Source organism: Amphiura filiformis, chromosome 1 (assembly GCF_039555335.1).
Source record: "Amphiura filiformis chromosome 1, Afil_fr2py, whole genome shotgun sequence".
NCBI lineage: Eukaryota > Metazoa > Echinodermata > Ophiuroidea > Amphilepidida > Amphiuridae > Amphiura > Amphiura filiformis.
In genome coordinates, this window is record NC_092628.1 from 89,698,406 (window position 1) to 89,717,023 (window position 18,618).

General features: G+C 38.6%; 1 protein-coding gene across 5 annotated transcripts in view; it reads right to left on the reverse strand.

Annotated features, from left to right (window-relative positions):
- The window catches only part of LOC140156867 (tuberin-like), a 57,091-nt gene that overhangs the window by 12,337 nt on the left and 26,136 nt on the right, over nt 1–18,618 (reverse strand). For 4 of the 5 annotated variants that reach the window (XM_072179867.1, XM_072179887.1, XM_072179902.1 and 1 more), the window contains 7 exons: nt 10,046–10,219; nt 8,398–9,374; nt 7,537–7,698; nt 4,411–4,526; nt 2,992–3,995; nt 2,215–2,302; nt 325–598 (listed from right to left, as the gene is read on the reverse strand). In XM_072179867.1, coding sequence (XP_072035968.1) covers nt 325–598; nt 2,215–2,302; nt 2,992–3,995; nt 4,411–4,526; nt 7,537–7,698; nt 8,398–9,374; nt 10,046–10,219 — 2,795 coding nt within the window. The remainder of the gene's footprint in view (nt 1–324; nt 599–2,214; nt 2,303–2,991; nt 3,996–4,410; nt 4,527–7,536; nt 7,699–8,397; nt 9,375–10,045; nt 10,220–18,618) is intronic. The other variant, XM_072179877.1, reaches the window with a different exon arrangement.

Below are 18,618 nucleotides of genomic sequence, written 5' to 3' on the forward strand. Positions count from 1 at the left end.
GGTAGCCGGGTATAGCCCCCTTCATCTGGCCAGACGCCACCAACGGCATCTATCTCTAGTTCCGAAAAACTCTGGATTCTTGATTAGTTGAGGTGATAAGAGATCATAAGGTATCTACATGCCACAAAGCATCTGCTTACTCTGAATGAAAAAACAAAACAAAACATGAACCACATTTTCTGTGTGCTTATAAATTATTATTGAATGGGATATTGGATCCCTCAATTTTTGGTGCCATGGCTGCAGCAATATCATACAGAACACATATTGCATTATCTTTCTTACCATAAAGCAAGCACCTGTTTCTTATTTTGCTTCAATTACCTTGCATAATATCATCATGCCACCAGTATGCAAATTTTCCATCAGCTCCGGAGTGATCCAAACCACCAGTGTACACTGCATCTGTTGACATGTCCTTAAGAGATATCAAGGTACCTAGACCTTCAAGGAATTCCACATAACGTGATGACCCATAGACATTGGATAGGATGGCCGCTTCATCTTTAGCTTGTCCTGGTCCGACATAGAGTACACCAATCTTGTGTGTATCATATGGTGGGATTCTATCAAGCACCTTTATTGCCCTCTGTGCTATCTGAAATGCAATACAACAAGAAAATATTTGAAAAATAAGCGGACCCTCTGGCTTTCATTCATTTCATTTGACTACAGAGCAGGTGACTACTATGTTTCTCCATCCCAGCACCACAATCAATAGGTAGTGAGGCAATAACATCTGGTTGTATTGTTATCCCCCTACAACTCCAGCTCCTCTTGTTTAATGCTTATGAAAGTAATGTTAGAATAACTGACGGGCCATGATGCAATATTCTACTACAATTTGGGGTTCATTTTTGTGTTGGGCGCAAACACTAAGATGGTGACATCATCATCATCAGTCGGCTGCGGAGCAGGCGACTACAAGCTTTCTCCAACTAATGCGATCTTGGGCAAGCGAAACAATTTTGTTTGGCTGCAGCATCCCTACAGTATCTCCCAGGAGGTGCTGGACATACTGTAAGTACAGTGTGCGCGGCCGTCCCGGTTTCCTCTTCCCATGTGGTGGAATATAAAGCGTATATTCTTTCACAGGCTCGCCATCTTCAAGACGCAGTATATGGCCGAGAAATTTGAGTTGATGGATCTTGACTCTGGCAACCAGTGGAGTGGTGTTGGTCAGGTTGTAGATGGTTTCATTTGGAATGCGATCCACACGCTTGATGTTGAACATGACTCTGCAGCAAGATGGTGACATGGTGGGCATAATAGTTTGAATTTGGATTCTTTGCTGCTTTGAACATTGCTCACTTGGAGTTCAAAAATATAGGAAAAATAGGAAATATAGGGCCACAAAAGAAAACTGGATGCATGAATTAAAAAAAAATTGTCAATTCCAGCTTAAATCATACATATCGTCTGGTGTATTACATAGTGACGGATGTCAAAACCGGGGTTTGACGGGCCATGATGCAATATTCTACTACAATTTGGGGTTTATTTTTGTGTTGGGTGCAAGCACTAAGATGGTGACATGGTGAGCATAATAGTTTGAATTTGGATTCTTTGCTGCTTTGAACATTGCTCACTTGGAGTTCAAAAATATAGGAAAAATAGGAAATATAGGGCCACAAAAGAAAACTGGATGCATGAATTTTAAAAAAATTGTCAATTCCAGCTTAAATCATACATATCGTCTGGTGTATTACATAGTGACGGATGTCAAAACCGGGGTGCTTTACATAGTGATGGATGTTGATTGCAAATTTATCAAGACATGGACATCGGGAAAATGTTGAGTAGGTGAATTGTATTAGGCATAGATTATAAACTTGCCATTAATGTTCAGTAATTTATGCGTCTATTAAAAGTAGACCTTGGCTTTGGAAGTTATTTTCAAAACGTTAAAATCGTACATCTCACACATTGCCAAAGTTATCCGTCACTATGGATTTTACAGTATTGTTCAGATCCGTCAGTATGTAATACACCCGGCAAATATTTAATCAGCCATGTTAGTTTCACTTTTCTTCCTGAAAAAGGTCAAGTGAGACAAAAAGAGTCCAATAACAAATGACAACACTTCCAATCCCATATAATAGCTGTATGCATTACCCTGCACCAAACTTACCTAGTTCAGGAAAAAGGTGGACCAGGAAGACTACAGCTTTTTATTTCTAAACAAATGAGTGATTCTTGTTTGTATTTATTTACCTGTGATGTTTGTGATGAAGGAATATTGAGTGGTTTTTCATTCTCCTCACGGAACATTGATGAGTAGTAGAGTTGTAGGAATACAAAGCTGAAAATACAGCAACAAAGACAAAAACAGTTCAGAATTTTAAACACACTAAAATGAAAGTTTGGCCTTATCTTTGTCTGGCAAATAATTTTTATCAAACTATTTCTACTGAATGTGTGTTGCTACATAACTTGACACTATATTTCTTCTTCATGTGCAAAATTGAAATAATAATAATAAAAAAACAATTTGTAAGATCTGTTCTTTTAAAACATGATAGCAATGTGCATATTAATTGTAGAGAGTGACAATGTATATGAGCAATTATAAACATGCAACAAAACTAGAAACACTGTAAAAAGTGTGGCGAGTCGGCAGCTACAAATCTCTAGAAATTCATAGGATTCAGGTTACTTTGGCCTAGGCCTTACTAGTAACCTAACCTCACATGTTTGTTTTAGACTATACACCCTCTCATCTACTCATGGTGACTCATTAGCATCTCTGCTTATAAACCTCAATGTCTCACCTTAACTAAATCCACCTTGGGCCACAAAATGGCTGATTTACATGCATACAGCAAATTTTAAAAAGGAAAAAACCTAGTATTTCACAGTTCTCGACCTGTGCGGTTCTCGACGCAAAGCGTCGGCCGCGATGCCTGGCAGCAATGACGGACAACCAGGAAACAAAATACCTCCAGTGGAGGCATAAAAATCTGTGTAAATCAGGCAAGTTATTTAATTTACCTTGGACTTAGTCCTCCTGACTTGTTAGTATCTCTGCTTGTAAAGGTTGTACCAACACCTCTTTGTCCCCTCTGGTTAGCTTGTGACAGCATTGACCCTGCCACTGTATGGCCTCTTGGTCTCTGCATTGGTTTTATGTCCCCATCCTTGCTGGGTGTTACAGCTTGTTGCTGCTGTTGTGTAATTTTGGATGGCTGTGCTTCAGATTGCTGACTTGTTTGGACTGGTTGTTGTCCTGATTGGGATGATTGTTGTTGCTGCTCTGTGGTCGGTTGTTGTACAATGATACTTGGTTGGTTACTTTGGGTAGGTTGTTGGTTACTTTGGGTAGATTGTTGGTAACTTTGGGTGGATTTTTGGGTGGATTGTTGCTCATTTTGGGTAGATTGTATGTTGGATTGTAAACCAGATCGTTGCTGGTCTGTTGGTACACTAGCAATCTGTCCATCCACTTCAGTAATTGTAATATGACTGGGACTAGCTTGAGTTCTGACAACACTATGTTCCGTTATTGATTGCCCCTCTATTGTAGTAGGCAACATATGTCTGATGTTAGTAGCCACAGGTGTAGAGTTGCCTGGTTCATTTCCAACTGTATGTCGTCTGAATCTTGGTTGAATCTGTGGTGCTGCAATAGTATCTTTTTTAACTTCAGTAGTACTTGATTCTTCTGTGGTGACATCTCTACCATTTCTTTCCTGATTAAACTCACTTATTTCTTTGAGTTCATTACTAAGACTCTCTCTTCTAAGTGTGAACTCATCTTCTTGATAGATCTTTTCCAATGTAGATGTTTCTTTATAAGAACTTGGACCATGTGTGCTTTGCTCTTTCACTGATATAGCCAATGATCTTGGTGACGTGCTCATATCCTCTCGCTGTTTGGGGATGCTTTCCACTAGGCTAAGAATATCTGGGGCAGAGTTTGATCGAGTGAGTGGTGGCAGCAGATCTCCAAGGTTGCTGTATGTCAGACAGTGTCGTAGCGCACTAGCAAATTCAGGCTGAAAAAAGAAGGTTGTAAAACATGAAATTACTTTGAGAAATTACAAAAAGAAAACAAAATATGTAAATAAGCTCATTAATATTCAAAACGCATTATAAACTACTAGCCTGCTAACTTTGAAGTTATTCTGCTGTTGCATATAGAGCTATATAGGCAGTGGAGATGACTCACAATATCTTAGTTAAGATGTATGTACGACAACTTGATCTACAAATTCATCATCCAGGAGGACAAGTTGTCTGTAGGTCAATTTGTCCTGAACATGTGTGGAGTCTGTGTGTCTGGGAGCAAGTATGTGATAAGGTCTGTGCAAACTTGATATATGCAGGTTTAAAGGTCTGAAATGCTACACCTGCATGCCCCTATCAAATTCTGATGCCTCTACTTTATTCTGTGTTAGCTGACTTACTTACCCCAACAGTGCCATCTTCTGATCCCATACCATAAGGTTGTCTAGGTGCCATTGGTGATAGGCCTAACTCTGGCTGATGGAAATCCAAGCTCAAATTATTCACATCAAAGTCAAATTCTAACAAATTGAAACAAACACATTATCAAACTTTAATATCATACAACTTTATTTACTCTAGCTTCCTAAATATGAACAATTACTGAAAGACAATTCAAATTAAATTAATTAACATCTTGCATTTGTTTTATTGTCACAAATTTATCATAACGTTTGCTAGTTTCAAAGATTTGTTAGCACAAGTTGATTGTATTTTGTAGCCAGGATGTCTTGAAACTAACAACTTGCGACTTTATGCTAATTTTGTGGTAGCAGGTCACAAATGTATGCACTTACTGAGATGTTTTCTGTTGTTTGTGTTTGCTTGTTTGTTTAATAAAATGAAGTATTCACCAATTTTCCTTTTTATCAGCTGCTGATAATGTTGGTTTTTAACAAAGTGCTCAAATTGACTAATTGTTTCTACTGCTCTAGGAGTAATTCTATCACTATGATAATGCCAAGTGCTTTTCCAACTCATTTAAAGTGCACCACCACCATGTTATTCATTTATACTGTTGGGTCATTTGATAAAAGAATCATCTGCTTCATGTGAACAATTGTATGTGTAAGTATGACCAAACATTGGTAAATGAGGAAAACCCAGGGTGTGGTGGTCCATGCAACATTAGGAGAAGCTGTCTTCAAATGTGCATTCTTAGTCAGTGGGAGTGGTCTAGTTCGTAGACACATTTCTGATTGGCCAAACGCATGATTTTGGGTGCCGTCTATCAGGCCGTAGACGCGACCCCACGCCATCATGCGCCTTGATAATGCGTAACACGCGTGTAGAGATGCGCGTATGTATTGCGCTGGATGCGTAGACTAGTGCGGAATACGCGAACGCGCTAGCAATACGCGCAACAGAATACGTGAAGTTGTAAACAAGTTTTGTTCATTTTATAATGAGGGGAGTTTTATGACGGTAACTTAGTTTTTACTTTAAAAAAATTGTTTACAGTTATTAAAATAATATTTAACTGACTAAGAATGAGAATAAGCGATAGGAATTTTTATTTTGCCTATCCTCTACCTATGATAGCGACAGGCAGGTCCAATATTTTTATCGTAGTGGATACGGCGCGCCGGCATCCACTACTCAAAATATTGGACCTGCCTGTCGCTCTATCACACGGTAGAGGATAGGCAAAATAAAAATTCCTATCGCTTATTCTCTAATTTATAATCTGTCATCGTGTATTCAACTCAACTAATAACATCATGCCTAGCAAGCCAAGTGCAAATCATCATCATAACTTTATCGTTTGTTGTGTAGATCAAAATAAAAAACAAACAAAAAACCCAAAACAAAACAAACAAATATAAAAGCTTGAGAGAATAAAAATTAAACAGAAAATGCAATAAACCAAAGAACAAAACATAGACAAACAAAAGCAACATATTAGAATGCAAAATGGAGAATCTGGTTACAGAATGGTGTGTAAAATGTTGCAGGATTTCTACAAATGATATGAGATGAAAAAGAAAGGAAAAACACTGGAAATTGACAGTTTATATCTGGCATCTGTCTTATCATATAGCACACCAAGATTCACCTAATGACGCACATCAGCTCCTTTGCGTTAGGGTAAATTTCATGTATGAATAAAGAGCTCCCTCCTCTGTTAATCCCAACAAGAAATAACTGTACCTGCCCTTATTTGCAGGTAGGATTTTTACGGAAGGACACTTTTAGTTTGTGGCTAAAATTCCAGTTATGTCAAGGGAACCCATATGTGCTATTAAGCAAATCTTTACGGTATACAGCTGTATAGCCAGGTGCTGTTGGAATGGTTTTTTATACTAGAAGTGAAATTAGGTGGGATAAGTCCAGATCCCTGAAGTGGACACAGTAAACCCATACCACAACAGCTGGCAAGAAATTCTTACAAATTAAGTATATTCTCTGATTCTTTGCACCGCAGAGCAAAATCCCTACATTGATGTACAGAAGCATCTGCTGGTTTGTGGAATCTTTTTAGGTATTCAAGGAAAGGATTTTGCATGTTAAAACATGCCAAAAAGAGTCTAAAAATATAAGAAGAAGAAAAAAACAATTGCAATAAAAAATGTTGCATGCCACGCACGTTTCTTGAAATGATCAAGTATAATAAAGTCCACACCTAAGAAGTGGTTCATTTATAACATAAAAACTAGCAATCAAATTGATATGAAGGTGTGAAATTTTTTTTTTGTTAGCTACAGTTTGGTACCTCATAAGTTAAGGAAATGTCAAATTCCTTTTATTCAAGTGAGGTAACAACCTGCATCTATAAAACTATCAACACATTCATATGAATTATCGTATTTTAATTATGTTAAAAACTGTGACCACTTCATCAAGTGTGGCCTTTATTTCTATGCAGGATTAGTTGAAATGGCCAGTATTCAGACAGGGTAACCTGAATAGGTGGCTCCATTTGAAAACTACACTCCCTGTGTGGAAGATTGAGGCCATGTCTTCCATAGAGGGTGTATAGGTTTCAACTGGAATGGCCTAATGGGTATTTTGGACAGCAATGCTGAAGGTAGGACCGAGTTTGTAAAATAACTAGAAATAATAATTATATTGCCATCAAATATATGCCAATTCCTATCATAAAATATTGAATTCAGATGAAATCAATGCTCTTTCTTGGATATGGAATGGAAATATTTTGACAAGGAGATAAATTCTGACAGTTAATTTGATTTATAAATCTTTTATGGAACTAAAAACTTGCTGTTGGTGATTGTTGCATTTGACTGACATTTCAGAATATTTTCTTTGTATCAAAATAAAAGTAACGCTGAACTAAAATGGACTATAGAAAAAAAGAAAGAAGTAAAATGCATGCAATTAACAAAATAAAGCTGCTTACTTTAAGCTATATTGACTTATTGTTTTTTCAGAGCACCTAATCCTAACACAGCTATCCCCATAGCAACAATAATCCCAAATCTTGAGTCTGATGCTTAAACAAAGGTGCACTGGGTACTCCAGAATTTATCTTTTATTTTGTTAATAAGCTAATATTGTTAATGAGCTAACCATCAAGCATTGTTGGATCACAGGGTCCCAGGCTACTTTGATGGAATGACACACTATGCAAGGCAGACGGCATGTTATCTACAGGAGATGTGATGAAATCATGCTCAACGACGCTCTCATCCTCCTCAGTGATGATGGCAATGCTTCTCTGGTAGCATGAGTCTGTTCTCAATCACAAATACATTAGCAGTTGATGGTGTTAATAAAAAAAGAAACATAACATTAACAAACAAAGACAATGCAGAAGATGATCAGTAAAAAACAGTCAAACTTTTAGCTTTTTTATCTCCAAATTTATTGATTCATATAGTTTTATTATTTAAAGAGGCTGTTAGATGTTAGACAAGCAAGAGAGAGAACAGAAAATAGTTAAACCATGCACCATGCAGACACTACTGCAAGCTTGAAATGATCTATAGCACAGTATTATGTGACATGATCTGCTTCCACTCAGGCCAAACATGGCAATTATGAGCATGAAGGTTCTAATATTGCTCACAAACTATATAATGCTGCAAATTTCATACCATTGGCATACTTGATTGTGGGTTTATATATTGTTGGAAGTATCTTTTATTCTGAGGTATTGTTTTTATTAATACATATTTGAATTTCATGTTCACAGATTTTGGCCCAAGTATATCAGATAATGTCACAAATACCTGCTAAGTCTAGAGAGTTGCACTACTACTCTGTTTGAACATCAATAAACAAGAAACTACATTTGCCATGAACTATATTTTTTAATTTAAAGTCTAAGAAACAAGGATAGTAGTGCTCACACAATATATGCTTCTAAATCAAAAGTCTCTCAACAACTGCTGAAGTTTATTATACCACATACTGCAAATATTGACCTACCTCTCTGACCTTCCCCTTCTTCAGGCTCACCATCTCTTTGCGTTTCATCCAAATCACCTCCTATTGAGCTACCGTAACTACTATCCTCTGATGGCAGCATGTCCCCATCCACATCCAATTCACGATTACGAAGCAGCAATGTTGACACATCAGCCAGTGGAAACTCTTCTGATACTGGTAGGAGACTGCCGCCATTTTGGACCTTCATAATCCATGATGTGATACCTGTGGGTCTTCGTATGTACACTTCTGCCCATCCGATACACCAGCAGTTACACTGGTAGAAGTAAGTGGATGAGAGTTTTGCAGCAGCTGCAACTGCATCAAATTTAGCCTCAAGTGCTGCTCTTGCTGCTACAACTGATTCTTTACTCTGCTCAAATGATGTTGGCGATCCTGATCTTGTTGAGTCATTGCTTCTGGCTGTAGGTGATCCTGGCTTTGATGCTTCGCGTGATGTCACCTTCGATGCTTCTCTTGAAGGATCTGATTTTTGTGAAATCACAGATTGCAAAGAATCTTGGCTTTGATCAATAGGTGAAGGTGGTGGTGGCTTTGGTTGTAATGGCATGTTGGAAATCTCTTCTTTGACAGAACTAAGTAGTGACAAATGATTCACTTCTGCTGAATCTTCTTTCTTGAGCACCTTTTGTGGAAGCACATTACCAGCACTATCCACTTGGTGAGTGTTTCCAGATTTAGATCTTTGCCGCCTCACTCGGGGAAATTTCTTCTGGAGTGGGTGAACGTCTTCTGCAAAAGCATCATCATCTTCCTTTTCTGCGTCCTCCAGTTGAGACATGCTGGAATCCATGGTGGCCGATCTTTCCCGTTCTATAAGTTGATTGCATTTTTCGCACACCCCATTCTTCTGTGCTCGTGAACTGCCTCCACTGGTTGTTATGGTGATAAGCTTGTTACCAAGCAACCAACTTTGGCTTTGACCACCAGCCAATAGGAATTCAGTTACAGGGGATCTAGAAAAAGATTATCAAGACAGAATTAGTTATGAAATCTTAATTAATTTAATATCATTTATTGAATTATTGAAACTTTAAAAACATTTTTTTTTCACAAAAGTACATTCACATTATAAGTTGATGATCAAGCCTCTTCCATGACATAATATTCCATAGAGGACTCAATTCTGGCTTAATCACTGGTTAATAAACTCAAAATTTAAGGCATTTTAGTTCCTACAGTATCTCTAAATCTGATGTCACCCTACCTCACATGGTGCATTGGCTTAAAAATTATGATTTGTATCTCATCTATGGGGTTTCCCGGTCGTCAGGGCACTGTATTAACTAACTGCAAGCAGCGTAAAATTGAACACACAAACCATAAAAATATACCACTGGGTCCTTTCAAGTTTTTGCTTACATTACATAACCCTACTTTAGCTTCTATTTTCGTATTATATCTTATATTCTCAAGTCCAAGATGTAGGCCTAATTGACAAGCACAACTGATGATGTGTGAAAATGCCTATTGAGGAAGTAAGAAAGAAATAGAAAAGGACAATTCAATTATTTCACTGTTAGATTTGAGTGCTGCTGAATAACAAAACAGGGATATTCAATAAACTGTCTCGTAGAAAGGATGCCTTGTCATACAAAATAATGATAGAATTGTGTTTGACACTAACCGTTTTGGTACAGTTGTACAGTTAGAAAATGTATATCTGGCCATCATATCCATACATGTCTCAGTAAGCAGTTGATGTAATTCATACAACATCTCTTCCATAGATTGAATAGGTGGTTCCTTCTTCTCTTCCTTAACAGATGAACCTTTGCCTTTCTTTGGAGAGCTACCCAACCTTGTGTATAAAAAGTATATATCTCAATGTTAGTTACTCATCCAGTAGTTCAAACATTAACTTGAATTATAGGTTAATAAAGTTTTCTAACGTGAAACAGTAAGAAAACAACTTTGACCCCATGCGGAACATTTCCGGGTCATCGGGTCATTTTTTTCCCGGGGTTTTCATGAATTTTGGCGCTATTGGGCTTTGGCCTATCAGAGCTGCTCTTTCATATCGCTAGGTCGTGACCATTTCCGGGTCAGATTTTTCATGGGGTTTCCATGGCTCTATGACGCTTTCGTGCTTTGACCAATCAGAGCTGCTCTCTCAATTGCGCTAGGTCGTCATATTCGGCGATGTAATTCATTGCATTATTGGATTCCAGTCAGGATAGACGGAAAATTTTTACTCATCGTTTTACAATTTTATAATTGCAATCGTCTTTGGAAAAATCAAATTAAATTTGCTATATATATTAGCAGCATCGTACGTACGTAATAAGCTGTAATAGCTGAAATCATGGGTCGTAGGCAAACGACGAAAAGAAAATCAAAACAACAGCCATCAAATTTGCGTCGAATGAACGTGAATGCAGCTTCAACTTCATCGAGTGGAGTGAACAGTAACGTTAGACAAACAAGAGCTCAGGCTAACGCCATTAGGAACTTAGTACAAAATGAACCCGATCAAGCCATACCAGGGGATGACCAGGCCGTGGCCATAGCTGACCAAGCCGAGATGATCCACGACAGCAACCAATACCAGTCGTTGCCGTTGGTCAAGGTAGCACCGTACACGTAGGTCAGCAGCATGACGTTCATCAAGTTGTACATGAACCTCAACCTGAACTGGAACGACAAGTACCAGCTGCACAAGTGCAAGTACCACCAGCGGTGGGGCAACACCAGGAGTTGTTGGGAAATCAAGTACATCAAGGTCAGCCGTTGTCAGTTTGCGGACAGGCTTTTTAGCAGGTATGGAAATAGTAAGGCAAGATGTACACATGATTAATAATAATAATGCGGGCATTAGTAGTAGCAATATGCCAATTCAGGTTCAATGCGTAGAAAATGCACTTGGTCAGGTAGTCGGAAATAATGTCCATGCTAACAATCCAGTAGCATCAAACCATGGCAATATTTCGGGAACACAATCATCGTTTAATTTGCCAATGCAAGCACAAACATGTGCAAGTTTTGTGAATAATAGTAGCAATGTACCAATAGGACAGGCTAATAATACAGGCAGTGGTAATGTAGTTAGTGGAAATTATATGCAGGTTAATAACCCACTGGCGGGGACATCGACCCACAACAATGTTGGGCAACAGTCAACTATAAGTATAAATAGGCCGATGCAGGCACAAATAGGATTTACGAGTAATCCGGGGCCATCAAATTTTACAATGGCTCAACCGGGTCCAAGTGTGCCAATGCAGAATAGGTCGAGTAGTACAGGTAATACTGGGGGCCCCAAGTACATTTACGCCTAATGGCTCAATCTTTAATCAACCTGCCTGTTCACTCGGACTTCATAAACAATCCGACAGTGGGCATGGCAGATAATATTTATCAGCAACAGCTGGGTTTTACACCTTTGACATCAATATGTAGCCCATTAGGAAGCTCAGTGCCCCAAACTATGAAAACGAAGATCATTAATGGGGAATATATAGATTTGGCTCAATTGCTCTATAAAAGCGATCCGAGCAATCTCATAGATGATGATAAGGGCATGTCTCTATCTGTTGACAAAGAGGGCCAGATTTGTTGGAAGAGCACAAAGCACAAATTAATTATTACTTCAATCCACTCTTGGACATCAGCGTTCTTAATTTACAGTGCAATTTATTTACAAGCACATCCAACCAGGGTACAGGAAATTCTGAAATACACTGAAATTATTAGAACGGCAGCTCATAGATTTGGGGGCTGGGGTTGGAGGTCATATGACCAACAATTTCGGATGAGACAACAGTCTCGACCTCAACAATCATGGTCAGTAATTGACGGTGAGCTATGGGCGATATACGTAGCAGCTTCAAAGAGTGAATTTAAATCCCCATTTAATCGCTCATCATCAACATCATCCTGGCGCCAAAGAGGGGCTCTTACTGGGGGGTTCGTCCCCAACTTAGAATTCAAGAGCAATCACAGGCTGTCCCCTCTGGGTTCAAAGGGAGAAGCAAAGGAATCTGCTATCTCTACAACAAGCAATCATCATGTGCTCGAAAAAATTGCCCATACATGCACAAGTGTCAAAGGTGCCAAGAGTTTGGCCATGGAATGCTCCAGTGTAAAAAATCTGGGATGTAAAGCCAATTACAATTCAAGTAAAAGTGCAATGTGTACTACTCAAGAAAATTGCCTATGCTGCAAATATCCATCACCAATTAAAGTAGAAAAGCTGATGCCATTATTGAAACTATACTCTGACAAAAAAGCAGCAAAGATATTAGGGGAAGGTTTTACTTTTGGTTTCAAATTAGGTTTTCAGGGAGACAGGTGTGCTAGGGACTCTCCAAATTTAAAATCGGTATTAGCTGACCCAATCATGGCTAAAACAAAATTAATGAAGGAAGTCAATTTAAAACGTCTTGCGGGTCCATATTATCAAAGACCCATTGCAAATCTTATAGTATCTCCAATAGGCCTAATCCCAAAATCGGAACCTGGGAAAGTAAGATTAATCCAACATCTTTCATTTCCAGAAGGTAATTCAATTAATGATGGTATTGATCCTGAAATGTGTACAGTTAAATATGCAAGCTTTGACACCGCTGTACAAATTGTAGTCAGTGCTGGGAAGAAGGCGCCCTCATGGCTAAAGCTGACATAGAGTCAGCCTTCCGGTTATTACCCGTTCATCCAGACGATTTTCAACTGTTAGGTATGAAGGTAGGAGATGAATTTTTTGTTGATAAGGCTTTACCCATGGGAGCCTCATGCTCACCAGCTTTGTTCGAAAAATTTTCTACATTTTTAGAATGGGTGGTAAAAAGGGAAGCAGCAACAGAGAGAGTAAGTCATTATTGTGACGATTTTATTTTTGTAGCTCATGAATCAAGTCAAATATCTTGTGCGCGATTAGTTGCAAAATTTGAGGAAGTGTGTGAAAATCTGGGAGTTCCCCTATCCAAAGAAAAGTCAGTGGGCCCAACTTCTAAGTTGACTTACTTAGGTTTGGAAATTGATTCTGTTAAGCAAATGATAGCTATTCCACAAAGCAAACTAGACGACATAAAGAAGAAAGTTCAGGATGCATTAAAGGCATCTACCGTGTCTTTAAAAGAATTGCAGTCTATAATAGGGTCTTTATCTTTTGTGTGTAAAGCAGTGTCCCCAGGAAGGGCATTTTTACGCAGACTAATTGATCTCACATGCGGCATTAGAAAGCCTTGGTGTAAACTGAAACTATCGGCAGGCGCTAAGAAGGATTTACAAATGTGGGTGGTATTTTTAGAGCACTTTAACGGATCAGTGATGATTCCAGAACAAGCTTGGTCCGAGGAAACCGATATACAGCTTTTTACAGATGCAAGTGGCAGAGTAGGATATGGGGGTTATTTAAAAGGCATGTGGTTTCAAGGTGAATGGCCAAATGAATCAATCAGAAGTAGATCCATAGCATGGTTAGAATTCTTCCCAATTTTAGTATCAGTGGTACTATGGGGCAAACAGCTTGCAGGAAAAAGAATTCTAATAAGGTCAGACAACAGTCCGGTAGTGAGGATCATTAATAAACAGACATCAAAATGCCCCAAATCATGAAGTTAGTAAGATTCTTTGTTTTGCAATGTTTAAAATCAAATGTGTCCTTTTATGCAAAGCATATCCCAGGCAAGCAGAATAACATCGCTGATGCTCTTTCACGATTTCAGATGGGGAGGTTCAGACAGCTAGCGCCAACAGCAGTACCAGAGAGCACTCGGTGCCAAGTTTTCTGTGGAATCTTTAAATGTAGAATCACAACGACTGTTAAAAGCGCCAATGGCTCCAGGGACGTGGGTGGCTTATAAGAGAAGTGTAGAAAAGTTCATCATGTTCAGAACTCAGTATCAGTTAAATCAATGCTGGCCAGTAGGTTCACAGCATATTTCGGCATTCATAGCATTCCTGTCCATAGAGGGTTTTGCCCCCTCATCAATTAATCAGGCCATTTCAGCGCTCGCGTTTGTGCATAAGATTAATGGGTGGCAGGATCCATCAGATAATTTTTTCATTAAAAAATTGAAAGAAGGGTGTAGAAGAAACAATCCCCGAGAGGATGCTAGGCTTCCAGTTAGTCCAGTGATTCTTCAAGGAATTATAAATAAATTAACATCCATATGCAAATCGATGTACGAGGCTGAAATGTTTAAGGCAGCATTTTTGGTAGCCTTTTTTGGGTTTTTGAGAATAGGAGAATTTTCAAAAACAGGCAATCATGACATATACAATTCCCGAGTCATAGCAGTTGATGACGTAGAAATTTCAGGGTCAAGCATGTTAATTACAATTCGAGGGTCCAAGACGGATCAAAGGGGAGCGACTGCACAGTTAAAGATTGATAGTTCATCTATCGCAGATTTATGTCCAGTAAAGGCAATGGCTGAATACCTAAAGTCACGACCTGTAGGAAAAGGTCCACTTTTTATTCACTTCAATAAAGAAACACTAACATCACGTCAGTTTACACGTATGTTAAAAGAGGGAATCAAATTGATAGGCCTTTGCCCCACATATTTTAGCGCCCATAGTTTGAGAATAGGTGCAGCGACTGCAGCAGCTTCAAGCGGGTTTTCAGATGAAGAAATAAAATGTATGGGAAGATGGAAATCGGATGCCTTTCAAGTGTACATAAGACCACAGAGCATCGTAACTAGTGGCATGTAGATTTCAAAGAAAATCTTACCCCTCCTCATTTCAAATAACTATCTGGGACATAGGACCCAGTCAATGCAAAAGTTTGTAAGTTAAGTGGATAAATAAGGTAAAAAGAACGACAATTTATAATGCATCCAGGTATCCTACCTGCGCTATGCTTGTTAGAGTATACTACTCGGTAACAATGATAGAAATTTAATGTGGAAAGTAATTAATAAAAACTGTGTTTTTGTTTCAGGAAATTTCCTGCAAGGCCTACAAACCAATCAACTCCATAAAGTGGAGTAAAAAGTAATATAAAATTAATTAATACCTAATATTATACTGTCTTTTTCCCTAGCCCCAGGTATCTACTTGCAGCGTCGTCCGAGTAGCTACTCCAGACAATGTCGGAAGGGACAGTATATAATGGCAGTCAAAATGTTCCAGAGACTGTTTAACAAAGGTGTTAATTTTGCCTTTTTAGTTTTACAGAAATTGTAGATCGGAAAGAAGGACAGTGGAGAAAGATTCTTACATGCTTGTGAATTATAATAATTATGTGTCTTTATACTTGCCCTGCTGTTTCCTGGTTCTTTTTGCTATTTATTGTTACAGAAAATATGCGCACGTGGATAATTGGCGACTCCATTATTAACCGAAAGGGAAAAGACCAGGTCCAAATCCATGGCGGGGCAAAGTGTTGTGGAACGGCTTACCAGGCGGACATTGTGTAGATTTCGTGGGCCGAGTGACAAGACTGATGAATATCCGCCGGCGGGCCGCACCGACCACGCTTATAATACATGTGGGCACCAATGATATTTTTTCGTCCCCATTATGGGAAATTCGTCAAAGGGTTGAAGAAAATTTAACAGGGTTGAGAGCTCTATTGCCTAACACGCGCATAATATGGTCAGATATTTTACTCCGGCTTGGCTATCCAGAAGAGTCAATTGATGGGGCAGGAAAACGCGCGATGCGTACCATCAATAAATGGGCCCACAAAATTTGTAGGGAAAAGCTTGGAGAGAATGCTTATGTCATTGTGCATTCCGGGTGTTCGTGATCAAAACTATAACTTGCATGGCAGACCTATTTACAAGTACGATTGTACTCACCCCTCAGATTTTGGATTACTTCTTTTAAGACAAAATATGTCCAATGCGCTAGTTCATTTTAACAATCAGCCAAATTCAAAACACTACCCACCGGGTGCACTGAGATTCTTGCCAAAAGAGTAATTTTCAGCTTTCAGCTTTAAGGGGGGGGGGGAGGGGGGGGGATTTTGGCAAGTTTCTCAGTCATTCCATTCCTAATAAACTTGTGTGGAGATGTTTGTTTTATTTTAGCTTACATCGTCCAATTATATGCACTTGTATACCTATATCCATTATTAATATTCTTTCACATTCATTCTTTCAGTCTTTGTATTTCTTCCAGGTAGGATTACCTCGAGGAATCTCCAAGGTGCCAACCTTCGAGCAACTGTTTGTATGCACTAATCACAGAATGAAAATTAATTGATTGAAAAATTCCAGCCATTATAAATTCCCCTTTGTTGGGTTTGTGTGAGCACCACGTTCCTCAGCACCGCTTGCTGTAGAATAGAAATTGGGTGGAGTAATTTTACTCTTATTCTGGAGTTCACCTTTTGATTGTGCTTGATTGGGATTCGGATTCTCCAGTAGGGTAATTACTGTTGAACAGAAATTGGGTTGAGTAATTTTACTTTTATCTTGGAATCCCATCTTTATGATTTTCCTTTTTTTTTTTTTTTTGGGGTTCAGATTCCTCAGTTGGGTGTTTACTGTCGAACAAAATTGGGTCGAGCTGTTTTGCTCTCATCTTGGAATCCCAGGCATCCTTGTTGATTCAGGGTTGTGTACAAACCCTTTGCTTTTAATGATGTAATGGCTGGAATCTTTGCAAATTTATATGAAATAAATTATTGTCTATCCTGATGGCCAATAAGTAGACCAAAAATTCATGGTTCCTTGCGTTTCATTGTCTCCGTCTGGGGTTAATAAAGTTTTCTAACGTGAAACAGTAAGAAAACAACTTTGACCCCATGCGGAACATTTCCGGGTCATCGGGTCATTTTTTCCCGGGGTTTTCATGAATTTTGGCGCTATTGGGCTTTGGCCTATCAGAGCTGCTCTTTCATATCGCTAGGTCGTGACCATTTCCGGGTCAGATTTTTCATGGGGTTTCCATGGCTCTATGACGCGTGCTTTGACCAATCAGAGCTGCTCTCTCAATTGCGCTTAGGTCGTCATATTCGCGATGTAATTCATTGCATTATTGGATTCCAGTCAGGATAGACGGAAAATTTTTACTCCCACCCACCACTCCCAATTTAAGGGGAGCTTATTGGGTTTAATAAAATAATTTAAGCAAGTGCAGCTATTCAAGAAAATTAATAGTCTGTTTATAAAAACAGGTGCTGTCTTCCTTACATGAATGAGGAAAACAAGAAAAATTTTGGTTTTGCATGATATAGCATGCGTTGGGCATGCTGACTAAGCGCTATAAATACATTTAAATGAACTTTTGCACACAACAAGTGGAAATTAATTTATAAGCTCCTGACATGTTCGGTCAGTTTTAATGGAATAATATTAAATTTTATCATAATGCTTATAGCTGCAGCAAAGGAATTAGCATCAGCTTATAGCATCTTTAATAATGCAAAAGCCTTGTCTTTTAGAAAAAATTAACAGATAGAAAGGAATCCACACAGAAGAAAGACACTTCAACCAGGATTTACAAGTCTGTTTAATATTATTAATCTAAAAAATAAAAAAAAGTCAAATATTTAAGAAAAATGGAGATGTTTGTTTTATTTTAGCTTACATCGTCCAATTATATGCACTTGTATACCTATATCCATTATTAATATTCTTTCACATTCATTCTTTCAGTCTTTGTATTTCTTCCAGGTAGGATTACCTCGAGGAATCTCCAAGGTGCCAACCTTGAGCAACTGTTTGTATGCACTAATCACAGAATGAAAATTAATTGATTGAAAAATTCCAGCCATTATAAATTCCCCTTTGTAGGGTTTGTATGAGCACCACGTTCCTCAGCACCGCTTGCTGTAGAATAGAAATTGGGTGGAGTAATTTTACTCTTATTCTGGAGTTCACCTTTTGATTGTGCTTGATTGGGATTCGGATTCTCCAGTAGGGTAATTACTGTTGAACAGAAATTGGGTTGAGTAATTTTACTTTTATCTTGGAATCCCATCTTTATGATTTTCCTTTTGGATTTGCCTTGGGGTTCAGATTCCTCAGTTGGGTGTTTACTGTCGAACAAAATTGGGTCGAGCTGTTTTGCTCTCATCTTGGAATCCCAGGCATCCTTGTTGATTCAGGGTTGTGTACAAACCCTTTGCTTTTAATGATGTAATGGCTGGAATCTTTGCAAATTTATATGAAATAAATTATTGTCTATCCTGATGGCCAATAAGTAGACCAAAATTCATGGTTCCTTGCGTTTCATTGTCTCCGTCTGGGGTTAATAAACACATATCACTTGTTGGGAGTGAAATTGAACAGAATAATGCAT